The 12,972-nt window shown below is 48.6% G+C and overlaps 1 protein-coding gene across 1 annotated transcript in view; it reads left to right on the forward strand.

The window, feature by feature from the left end:
* Nucleotides 1–12,972, forward strand: part of LOC149428288 (PH domain leucine-rich repeat-containing protein phosphatase 2-like) — a 69,356-nt gene that overhangs the window by 30,919 nt on the left and 25,465 nt on the right. The window contains exons 6-12 of the mRNA XM_089667542.1: nt 549–703; nt 797–943; nt 3,908–4,138; nt 6,310–6,509; nt 6,597–6,657; nt 8,798–8,893; nt 11,468–11,623. Coding sequence (XP_089523668.1) covers nt 549–703; nt 797–943; nt 3,908–4,138; nt 6,310–6,509; nt 6,597–6,657; nt 8,798–8,893; nt 11,468–11,623 — 1,046 coding nt within the window. The remainder of the gene's footprint in view (nt 1–548; nt 704–796; nt 944–3,907; nt 4,139–6,309; nt 6,510–6,596; nt 6,658–8,797; nt 8,894–11,467; nt 11,624–12,972) is intronic.

The raw sequence follows: 12,972 nt of genomic DNA on the forward strand, positions 1-12,972 counted from the left end.
TTCTTCCCAATGTTCACAAGTGCAAGAAGCCTTCTGGGACCCGTACACTGAAGAGTCCCAGAATAGAAGAATCTTGACGGGGGGGTCCCAGAATAGAAGAATCTTGACGGGGGGGTCCCAGAATAGAAGAACCCTGACACCGTGGGGGTCCCAGAATAGAAGAAACCTGACACTAGAGGGTTCTCAGAATAGAAGAACCCTGACACTGAAGGGGTCCTCGAATATTGGCACAGAAATCCAGCAATCTTCGGGGTCTCCAAACAATGAATTCTGGGTAGTGGAATGACTATCACACTAATGTATCATGATTTGTGGATACTTTTAGCCGGGGTTCCCTGAGACTGGAAAGTTGTGTCAAGGGTTCCTCTGCATTGAAAAGGTTGAGAAAGGCCGCCTTAGGATCTAATTGTAGAGGAGAGCCCACATGGTCATGCAGGAACCTAATGATTTGTTCCCAGTACATCTGAATATTTGGGCAGGACCATATGAGGGGAATGTTAATGGCTTTAAAGATTATATTTAGGAGGCGTTCTATGTTTCGGTTCCAGGTCGTATCCCAGAGGCTGAGCACCGTTGACCTCTCCTGTCAGAGCCTAGAAGAGATTCCCGAGCACCTCTTCTACTGCCAGGACGTCACGTCGCTGAACCTCCGCCACAACTTCCTGCAGCTGCAGAGTCCATCCGGAGTGAACAGTCTCTGCAGGTACTCGTATTCCCTGCACCGCTCTCCCTGGGAGGGGCACTGAGGTCCGGGCATGACTAAAGCTGACCTGTCTTTGTGGGTTTTTTTGCTCAGGTTCTCACAGCTGAAGGTTCTCAATCTGTCCCAGAACAAGCTGGGAGATCTCCCCTCTGAACTATGCCAGATAGCCACACTCACCGAGCTCAATGTCTCCTGCAATGGGCTGACACAAATACCTCTGCAAATTGGACAGCTGCTCAGGTAAGTCGCCTTTCACAAGAAGAGATCCCAATGAATATTTTGAAAGATGATCATGTTCAGTCGTGTGTTCCTTCAAACGGCAGTCCGTTCCGGGTTCATCTATTGTCCGTTCCGGGTTCATCTGTTGTCCGTTCCGGGTTCATCTGTTGTCCGTTCCGGGTTCATCTGTTGTCCGTTCCGGGTTCATCTGTTGTCCGTTCCGGGTTCATCTGTTGTCCGTTCCGGGTTCATCTGTTGTCCGTTCCGGGTTCATCTGCTGTCCGTTCCGGGTTCATCTGCTGTCCGTTCCGGGTTCATCTGCTGTCCGTTCCGGGTTCATCTGCTGTCCGTTCCGGGTTCATCTGCTGTCCGTTCCGGGTTCATCCGCTGTCCGTTCCGGGTTCATCCACTGTCCGTTCCGGGTTCATCCACTGTCCGTTCCGGGTTCACCCGTTGTCCGTTCCGGGTTCACCCGTTGTCCGTTGCGGGTTCACCCGTTGTCCGTTGCGGGTTCACCCGTTGTCCGTTGCGGGTTCACCCGTTGTCCGTTGCGGGTTCACCCGTTGTCCGTTCCGGGTTCATCTGTTGTCCGTTCTGGGTTCATCCGTTGTCCGTTGCGGGTTCATCCGTTGTCCGTTGCGGGTTCATCCGTTGTCCGTTGCGGGTTCGTCCGTTGTCCGTTGCGGGTTCATCCGTTGTCCGTTCCGGGTTCATCTGTTGCCTCTTTGAATCGCTACACGGCCGCCGGATCAAACGTTGGTTGAAGAATTGTTTAACCGCTGACCCTCCAGGAGATTTTACCCCCTTCATGACCAGGCCATTTTTTTTGTTTTGGCACTGCGTTACTTTAACTGACAATTTATCGGTCATGCGACAGTGTACTCAAATGAAATTTTTATCACTTTTTTTTTTGTTCCGTAAGAGTTTTATTAAGTTTTACAATCAATAACAAGATAGGAATACTGTACAAGGAAGTCACACAGCAATACAAGCCATGCTCAAGGACTTGTATAACAGTGTAAGCACTTCGACCCGTACACAATAATCCAGGCAAAAAAAAAAATATGGGGAGGGAAGGTGAGAGCCTAAAAAAAACAAAAGAGGTGGGGGTTGGTATATCACTTTTTTCACACTTTTTTTATGGTACTTGATCACTGGGGTTTTTTTTAATTTCTATTCTATAAATGGAAAAAAAAAGAGCAAAAATTTTGAAAAACAAACATTTTTACTTTCTGTTATATTACCTATCCCATAAAAATAAAATAAAATGTATTTATTAATTTAGGCCAAAATGTTTTCTGCTACAAATTTAGGCGATCTCTGAAAACCGATCTCTTCAGGGAAGCCTATCCTGCCCTCAGCTAATACTGGAATCTTCTATTCCTCCTACCAGTCCATCCCCCACAGTTACTACCTTTTGTACCACTAGCCCCTCCCTCCTAGAGTGTAAGCTCCCAGGATCAGGGCCCTCCTAACCCTCTTGTATTGAACTGTATTGTTGCTGTATTGTCTCCCGTTATATTGTAAAGCGCTGAGCAAACTGTTGGCGCCATAAATCCTGTATAATAATAATAATATAAATCCTGTATAATAATAATATAAATCCTGTATAATAATAATATAAATCCTGTATAATAATAATATATAAATCCTGTATAATAATAATAATAATAATAATAATATAAATCCTGTATAATAATAATAATATAAATCCTGTATAATAATAATAATAATAATATAAATCCTGTATAATAATAATAATAATATAAATCCTGTATAATAATAATAATAATATAAATCCTGTATTATAATAATAATAATAATATAAATCCTGTATAATAATAATAATATAAATCCTGTATAATAATAATATAAATCCTGTATCATAATAATAATAATATAAATCCTGTATCATAATAATAATATAAATCCTGTAAAATAATAATAATATAAATCCTGTATAATAATAATAATAATATAAATCCTGTATAATAATAATAATAATAATAATAATATAAATCCTGTATAATAATAATAATATAAATCCTGTATCATAATAATAATATAAATCCTGTAAAATAATAATAATATAAATCCTGTATAATAATAATAATATAAATCCTGTATAATAATAATATAAATCCTGTATAATAATAATAATAATATAAATCCTGTATAATAATAATAATATAAATCCTGTATAATAATAATATTTTTGTAAAAAAAAAAAAAAAGCCTAATAGTGTATATTGATAGGTTTGAGCGAATGTTATAGCGTCTACAAACTATGGTACGTATTATTTTTTATACTAGTAATGGCATTGATCAGAAACTTTTATATTATTATTATAATACAGGATTTATATAGCGCCAACAGTTTGCTCAGCGCTGTACAATATAAAGGGATAAAACACAGAAACAACACAGTTCAGTACAGAAGGAATAGGAGGGCCCTGCTCATGGAGCTTACAGTCTGAAGGCTTATAGCGGGATGGTGATAGTACGGCAGGCAATCTGACACTAACTGACATTTTTGTGGAAACCAGTGACTCTAGTACAGTGATTAGTGCTAATATACATTGACACTGTCTGAGAAGAGGTTAACATCTAGGGGCAATGAAAGGGTTAGCTGTGGGCCTAACAGTGCTTGGTGTGTTCACTAGGTTGTGATTTTACTAAGGGATGTGCCATTTTTTATTCCCTGCTTTCGCAGGGAAACAAAAACTGGCTCATCCCGCTGTCAGGACAGAACTCTGTGTTGTTTACAACCACAGAGCTCTGACCTTTCGCCCTCTTTGTTGATCATCCTGATTGGCTTGTGCTGTGATAGAAGGTGCGCCCCCCTTCCCGAAAGTGTTGGATCACGTACTAAATACGGGATCCAGCGCAGAAGAGCCGCTCTGCCGCCGAACTTGTATGCAAGGTGGTCGGCAAGCTGTTAAAATACTGTAAGTTATAAAATATTTTCTTCTACTTCACATGCAGCCTGCAGACGCTTAACCTTGATGGGAACTCGCTGACATCATTGCCGGACGGGCTGGGGTCCCTACTGCAGCTGACCAGCCTTGGCCTTGCGTTCAATGACCTGACGACCATTCCGAAGGTGTTTGAGAACCTTTCCTCTGTGGAGAAGTTGTGTATGGCGGGGAACCAACTGGAGCTTCTTAACCTGCAGACACTCGTGACCATGGCGCATGTGAAGGTCATAGACTTGCGGTAAGCTGCTGGGTTCTTGATATGTAACAGGACACGTATGAGAGCAATAGACATGTCCATTTTAATATATAAAGCCCACAAAGGTCTCCACCTTGGCTTTGTGCTGCTTCTGTCCTTAGAGGACCTGAACTGTGCCCATAATAAGGGCAGGTAGAGGACGAAGGACTTGTCAGCATTATTGCCTGTGGTCTTCCTGCTGCTGACCATTTCTTCATTACTGACTTACAATGCCTTGTTCTGCAATGTCTTGCCCTTGTGTGGAAGCGACCATCTTGGTAGAGGTAGGGCTTTGCTTCCTCATGTCAGAGCTGCCCCCTGATGACTGGTGGGGTAATAGGTAAGAAGCAGCAAGAGTGGTGAAGGAAGCACAGATACACAGAACAAATGAAGCAGTAGCAGGGAGATTCTTGTATTGTAGGGCCTCAGGTATAGCTTCCTCTCCAGCAAGGAGAACAAATCACTCCAAATCTGGTGAAACTTACAGTTAGAGGCACTAGAGTCCTAAAAGATCTGACGCTGGAGATATACAGCTATGAGGGGTCTGAGGGGTCAGAACAGCGGTGCCTTGGCAGGTCAGGATGTGCTCTGCTATTTTTCAGGAGGAATTTTAAACAGGAGGTGTAGCTTTCAGGGTGCTGCTTAGGCACATTTAACATTTATATAACATAGCTTAGATGGTCAGAGACTGCCAACATGGTACAGGAGATGGTCAGAGACTGCGGACATGATACAAGAGATGGTCGGAGACAGCAGACATGATACAAGGGATGGTCGGAGACTGCGGACATGATACAAGAGCTGGCCGGAGACTGCGGACATGTTGTAGGAGACGGTCAGAGACTGCAGACATGATACAAGGGATGATCGGAGACTACGGACATGTTGTAGGAGACGGTCAGAGACTGCAGACATGATACAAGAGATGACTGGAGATTGCGGACATGATACAAGAGATGACTGGAGACTGCGGATATGATACAAGAGATGACTGGAGATTGCGGATATGATACAAGAGATGACTGGAGACTGCGGATATGATACAAGAGATGACTGGAGACTGCAGACATGATACAAGAGATGACTGGAGACTGCGGATATGATACAAGAGATGACTGGAGACTGCGGATATGATACAAGAGATGACTGGAGACTGCAGACATGATACAAGGGATGACTGGAGACTGCGGACATGATACAAGGGATGGTCGGAGACTGCGGACATGATACAAGAGATGGTCGGAGACTGCGGACATGATACAAGAGATGACTGGAGACTGCGGACATGTTGTAGGAGACGGTCAGAGACTGCAGACATGATACAAGGGATGGTCGGAGACTGCAGACATGATACAAGGGATGGTCGGAGACTGCAGACATGATACAAGGGATGGTCGGAGACTGCGGACATGATACAAGAGATGACTGGAGACTGCGGACATGTTGTAGGAGACGGTCAGAGACTGCAGACATGATACAAGGGATGGTCGGAGACTGCAGACATGATACAAGGGATGGTCGGAGACTGCAGACATGATACAAGGGATGGTCGGAGACTGCAGACATGATACAAGGGATGGTCGGAGACTGCGGACATGATACAAGAGATGACTGGAGATTGCGGACATGATACAAGAGATGACTGGAGACTGCGGACATGATACAGGAGATGGTCAGAGACTGCGGACATGATACAGGAGATGACTGGAGACTGCAGACATGATACAGGAGATGACCGGAGATTGCGAACATGTTGTAGGAGACGGTCAGAGACTATGAACAGGATGTAGTAGTTGGAGACTGGGGACTTGCTTCAGAAGACAGTCCTTGATTGGAGACATATTACATGAGACTGCTAGAAATCTCTGCTGTAACAGGGCAATAGGGAAACAGGTTAATGTCTGCAGGAGTCCAGAGGGCGGCACATAAAGTGTCAAAGGGCTGCATGCGTCCCCCAGGCTGCAGGTTGGGCACCAGGGCCGCAGGAGATTTCTCTTTTTCAGGCATCATCCGGGGCCAGCATCTGCTCCCTGGACTGTCACGCTGGCACAGAGACCACACGGCCATGTATTTGGTTGTCAGTCCTGTGTACACAGATCAGTCTCTAGGACTCAGGACTGGCTGTCTTGTCATTGTGAATTGAACTTCCACTCTGTCATCTGCTACTCCCACAGGATGAATCGCTTGACTCAAGTGACCGCCAGCATGGAGGGAATCAACCATATCACGCATGTCGATGTGCGAGATAACCAGCTGTCCTCCCTGGACCTTGGCTGTATGGGGAACCTGGAGCAACTGCACTGCGAACGGAACCAGCTGATGGAACTGAGGCTGTGCGGCTTCTCCCTGCGGGCCATCTATGCCGGCTCCAACAGTAGGTTTTCATGTTATCCTCCACTGTGTCCCCACTGTTCTGATTCCCATTGCTCACTGTATCTGTATTTGCTGTCTTGTTCTGCAGGGCTGACCTCGGTGAACGTCTACCTGGCGCCTTCTCTGCTCCACACTTTAGACCTGTCTAGGTATGTGGATCAGGGTGGTATGTAGACACCTGCGCATGCTTTTGTATTTACAGGGCCAGTCCACTCTGAGCAATATCAGGTGAGGGTGACAATCGTACAACAGCTCTCTCGTGCGCGCTCTCCTTCCTTTTTCTTTCCCTCTCCCCCCCCCTCTCTCTCTACCCCCCCCCCCTCTACCCCCACCCCCCTCCCCACCCCCCCTGTCTCTCCCCCCACCCCCCTGTCTCTCCCCCACCCCCCTGTCTCCACCCACCCCCCTCCTCTCTCCCCCCACCCCCCTCCTCTCTCCCCCACCCCCCTCCTCTCTCCCCCCACCCCCTTCTCTCTCTCCCCACCCCCCCTTCTCTCTCTCCCCACCCCCCTTCTTCTCTCGCCTTCCCTTCTCTCTCTCTCCTTTCCCCCCCCTCCTCCCTTCCCCCCCCCTCTCTCTCTCTCTCTCCTTCCCCCTCTCCCCTCTCTCTTCCCCTCCCCCTCTCTCTTCCCCTCTCTCTCTCTTCCCCTCTCTCTCTCTTCCCTCTCTCTCTCTCTCCCCCCTCTCTCTCTCCCCCCCCTCTCTCCCCCCTCTCTCCCCCCCTCTCTCTCCCCCTCTCTCTCCCCTCTCTCCCTCCCCCCTCTCTCTCCCCCTCTCTCTCTCTCCCCCTCTCTCTCTCCCCCTCTCTCTTTCCCCCTCCCTCTCTCCCCCCTCGCTCTCTCCCTCTCTCTTCCCCCCTCTCTCCCTCCCCCTCCCCCCCTCTCTCTCTCCCCCCTTCCCCCCTCTCTCCCCCCTTTTCCCCCCTCTCTCCCCCCCTTTCCCCCTCTCTCTTCTCCCCCCCCCCTCTCTCCCCCCTTTCCCCCCTCTTCTCTCCCCCCCCCTTCCCCCTCTCTCTCCCTTTCCCCCCTCTTCTCTCCCCCCCCCCTTCCCCCCTCTCTCTCCCCCCCCTCCGCTCCCCCCTCCTCTTTCCCTCCCCCCCTCTCGCTCCCCCCCCCTCTTTCCCTCCCCCCCTCTTTCCCTCCCTCCTCTTTCCCCCTCCCTCTTTCCCCCCTCTCTTCCCCTCCTCTTTCCCCCCTTCTCTCTCCCCCCTCTCTCTCTTCCCCCCTCTCTTCCCCCTCTTTCTCTCCCCCCTCTTTCTCTCCCCCCTCTTTCTCTCCCCCCTCTCTTCCCCCCTCTTTCTCTCCCCCCTCTCTTCCCCCCTCTTTCTCTCCCCCCTCTCTTCCCCCCTCTTTCTCTCCCCCCTCTCTTCCCCCCTCTTTCTCCCCCCCCCCCTCTTCCCCCCTCTTTCTCCCCCCTCTCTCCCCCCCCCTCTCTTCCCCCTTCTTTCTCCCCCCCTCTCTTCCCCCCTCTTTCTCTCTCTCTTCCCCCCTCTTTCTCTCTCTCTTCCTCCCTCTCCCCCCTCCCCCTCCTTCCTCCCCCCTCTCTCCCCCCCTCTCCTCCTCTCTCCCCCCTCTCCCTCCTCCTCTCTCCCCCCTCTCTCCCCCCCCCTCTCTCTCTCTTTTGCCCTCTCTTTATCTCTCTCCCTCTCTTTTTTTCCTCTTTCTTCCTCTCTCTCCCCCCTTCCCTCTTGCTCTCTCCCCCCTTCCCTCTTGCTCTCTCCCCTCTTCCCTCTTTCTCTCTCCCCCCTTCCCTCTTTCTTTCTCCCCCCTTCCCTCTTTCTCTCTCCCCCCTTCCCTCTTTCTCTCTCCCCCCCTTCCCCCTTTCTCTCTCCCCCCTTTCTCTCTCCCCCCTTCCCTCTTTCTCTCTCCCCCCTTCCCTCTTTCTCTCTCCCCCCCTCCCTCTTTCTCTCTCCCCCCCTCCCTCTTTCTCTCTCCCCCCCTCCCTCTTTCTCTCTCCCCCCTTTCTCCCCCCCCTTCCTCTATCTCTCCCCCCCCCTCTCTCTTTCCCTCTCTTTCCAAGCAAGCTGTGGGGGCACTGGTGCGTGCTTGCTCCTGAGCTCTGCTCTCTGCATCCATGAGACACGCCCACCCTCCCTTTCCTTCATCACTGGCTGGCCAATGGCTCCCGCTGCGGTGTGTAAGCCAATGATGAGGGGGGAGCCGGGGCTCCTGTGCACATCCCTGGACTAAGATGGGGCTCAGGTAACTATGCATGAAGATAAAAAACCCCCTCCTGCCTTTAGAACCACTTTCAGTTCTGAGACCCTTGAACACTGTGTGTCTGTTGCAGGAACTGTCTATCGTTGGTGCCGGAGTGGATATGTGAGGCCAAGAAGCTGGAAGCTGCTGATCTTAGCTGGAACGCGATAACAGAACTTCCTCTCAGGTACTAGAAAGGCTGAGCTGGGGGCAGTGGAGGATTTTCACCTTTTTATTAAATGGAATCTTTTTAGGACTGTTTATCTTCTGATGCAAATTTTCATCTTTATTTTAATTGGACCAGAGTGCCCCCCTCTCCCCCCCCCTTAACCCCTCGTCCTCCAAAGGATCCCCCCCCGACCAGGCCATTTTTTGTGTTGCGGCACTGCGTCACTTCATCTGACAATTGCACGGTCATGCAGCGCTGCACCCAAATTAAATCTACATTATTTTTTTGCCACGAATTGAGCTTTCTGTCGGTGGTATTTGATCCGCTGTGCTTTTTGGGGTTTTTTTGCGCTATAAGCAAAAAAAGACTGACAATTTTGAGAAAAAAAAACAGTATTTTGGACTTTTTGCTATAAAACATGTCTAGCAAAAAAAAAAAAAATGTAGTTAAATTTTGTCATAAATTTACGCCAAAAAGTATTCTGCTCCGTGTCTTCGCTAAAAAAAAATCACAATTTGTGTAAATTAATTGGTTTACGTGAAAGTTATAGCGTCTACAAATGGCGGTATAGACACTGGGATTTTTTTATTTTCTACTAGTAATGGCGGCGATCAGCGACTTTTAGTGGAAGTCCTCGAGTTTTGCCTAAAAGATTGGCCTTGTATTTGGCCTTAAAGTGAAGGCTTACTTTTTTTTACATAACGAAGATGTTCTACTTACCTGTTCTGCGCTAGGGCTTTGCACAGAGCAGCTCCTATTCTCCTCTTTTCAGGTGCCCCAATGGTTCTCTGGTCTCTTCCCCCCTGCCGAATCCCCCCAGAGCAAGCTGCTTGCTGTGGGGGCACTCTTGTGTGCTCGCTTCTGAGCCCCGCTTTGTGTGTCCTCAAGATACACAAACGAGGCTCTGCCCTGTTCTCTAAGCAGCGGGAGCCAATAGCCTCTGAGCCAATGAGGAGACAGAGAGCCAGGACAGCAGCTGCTCTCATGCACATCGCTGGATCGGGATTGGGCTTGGGTAAGTATTGAGGGGGAAAGGCGGTTGCAGGTGAAGCTGCATACTGATGGTTTTTTTACCTTCATGCATACAATGCCTGAAGGTCAAATACCTTCAGGCTTTTCAACTACTTTAACCCCTTTGCGCCGCCACCTCCCGGCCCTTTAAGGGGTTTCAGATGCCGAGATGCAGGGTGGGGTTTTAGGGTCAGGTGACCGCCGTGATTCTCTGTCATGGCGGTCACATGGTTGGAAAAGGGGAGATCGGGCCCTTTCCATTAACCACTTGCCTACCAGGGCACTTATACCCCCTTATTTACCAGGCCAATTTTAAGCTTTCAGTGCTGTCGCACTTTGATTGACAATTGCGCGGTCATGCAAGATTGTACCCATATGAAATTTTTATCATTTTTTTCTCACAAATAGAGCTTTCTTTTGGTGGTATTTAATCTCCTCTGGGCACTTTACGTTTTGTGCTATAAGCAAACAAATTGCAAAAAAATTTGAAAAAAAAAAAGTTTCTTTGTTTCTATTATAAAAGTTTTCAAACAGGTAATTTTTCTCCTTCACTGATGTGCGTGGATGAGGCAGCACTGATAGGCGGCACTGATAGGCAGCACTGAAGGGCACTGATAGGCAGCACTAATGAGGTGGCTTGGATAGGCGGCACTGATAGGCAGCACTAATGAGGTGTCATGGATAGGTGGCACTGATATGTGGCACTGATAGGCGACACTGACAATGGGTACTGATAGACAGCACTGATAGGTGGCACTGACTGACATCACTGCTGGGCACTGACTGGCACAACCGCAGGGTACTGACTGGCAGCACTGCTGAGCTGCACTGATGGGCACTGGTGGGCACAGGTGGGCGGGAACAGGTGGGTGGCACTACTGGGCACAGGTAGGTGGCACTTCTGGGCACATGTGGTGACACTGCTGGGTGGCACAGGTGGGCGCACTGCTGGGCACAGGTGGGCGCACTGCTGGGCACAGGTGGGTGCATTGCTGGGTGGCACAGGTGGGTGCATTGCTGGGCACATGTGGGCGGAACTTGTGTGTGGCGCTGCTGGGCACCGATCATCAGGGCACTGATGATCAGTGACCCTGATGATCGGTGCCGATCCCCGCTCTGACAACTGCCGGTTTTCGGCAGTACTTTCCTCACGATCTGACAGCGGGGGCACGCAAGAGAGCGCGTTCTGGGAGGCCGTCATATGACGTCCACCCAGAACTGGCCGGCCGCAGTGCAGCCGTCATTCGGCTATCTGCGGTCGGCAAGTAGTTAAATAAGCTGGCAACTCGGTGTAGTTTATAAAGTCCAAATCTTTTTTGGCTGCATACTTAAACCCACCGGTAACAACCAACGCGTTTCGGCTGTGGAAACGCGTTAGGAGGTTACTAGTGTATTTTAGTATGTAGCCAATAAAGATTTGGATTTTACTGACCACACCGAGTTTCCGGCTCGAGAATCTCATGGTTTCGGTGCGGGAGCACTATAGCCGGAGCACCGGTCTTCAGCCACAAGAAGCTGAATCTGCAGTCGAGCTTAGGAACCGTCTATCTGTCTTTATTAACTTTGTTCTTTCCCCGGCAGGATAATGGGCTCTTCCAGTCTGCGAAGGCTGATGCTTGGACACAACCAGCTGAGGAGCCTGCCTTGCCCCGTGGAGTCGATTCCTCTGGAGACCCTGGATGTGCAGCACAATATGCTGAGACACCTTCCAGACCCCCTCTTCACCGTAGCTTTAAAGTAAGTGTCCACGGGAGACCGATCGTAGCCACGTCTGGGACCGCGAAGAAGGGCTGTGACCGTAGACGTAGAAAAAGACAGGGGGATGTGCAGTCATTATAAAGTGGATATCCTTTCATCCCCCCCACAACCACTTCCACGCCTAAACTCAGACTCTGCCTGACGCATTTCCCCAAAACTGGCGTCCTCTGGGATTGGAGATGGCAGGACGCCATGTTTGGGGAAACGCGTTGAGCGGAGTCTGAGTGTGACGTCATCACGTACCTGCATGTTGGCTCACACCGCGGCCTACCGCTTTTCACTGCTTGAATTTAGGCACCCAACATGTAAGTGCAATCCTTAGGCAAGCTTCTCCCTGTTTCTGCTTTCTGGATACGATGGCGGAGAGCGATATTTGAGGTTGACACTTGATTTGTCCATACACTCCATCGATCAATTGTTCCGGCAGCGACAGTGCTGGCCTGGATTTCGGATTTAAGCGCTTCAGATCTCTATTACTCGAGATCGTTTCTGGTGAGAGGCCGCTGTTTCCTTCAAGGAGCACTTTTGAGCATAGAAGCACTTTATGTGACGTTTACAATCACAGAGAACTTTTGTCGCAGGTTTTGGATTTTTTTACGTATGTGAATTTTCTTTAACCTCTTTCCGTCCGGCCCATTGCCGATAAACGGCTGGACAGGAGCGTTGCCGATGAGGGGAGACGTTTCTAAATGTCCCCCCATCCATTGCCTGTGCGCGTTCCCTGAGAGCGCACGGCGCCGCAATCTGTGCCCGCTGTGTCCACAGGATCAATGTATTGGGACCGCAGTGTGAGGTCCCGATTCCTATCATCGGTGATTAGCCTAATGAAGAGTAGTGAAATAGATGTCCCTTGTGACAGCATTGCTTACTACTAGTGAAATCTGTGAATGATCACAGAGATCACATGGTACAGGGCTATTCACAACAGCCTTGTACCATGTGACAAGCTGTGACCAATCACAGCTCTCACAGTATTTCTCAATGGCAGCAGGAATGCAGCCAGAGAGAAGGAGAAATGATTGCTTTTACAGCCTTTATGGGTGTAAAAGCAATCGGTGTGAAAAAAAAAAAAAATCCGTCACCCCCCACAAGTAGTACAGTGTCACTATGGTGACACTGTACTGCTAGGGTGACAGTACATTAAAAAAAACAAAAAAAAAACAGATCAAAAAAATAAGATAATGTATAAAAAATTTTTTGTAAAATTATAACTTTTTTCTAAACTGCTTTTGGTTATTTTTTTTTTTTTTACCAAAAAGATAGCTGAATACATTTTGGCCAAGATTTATGAAGAAAGATTTATTTGCAAAATTTTGTAAGAAAAACAC

The sequence above is a fragment of the Staurois parvus genome, unplaced genomic scaffold, assembly GCF_062004578.1.
Source record: "Staurois parvus isolate SC_StPar_1 unplaced genomic scaffold, SC_StPar_1.0 ptg003353l, whole genome shotgun sequence".
Classification (NCBI taxonomy): domain Eukaryota; kingdom Metazoa; phylum Chordata; class Amphibia; order Anura; family Ranidae; genus Staurois; species Staurois parvus.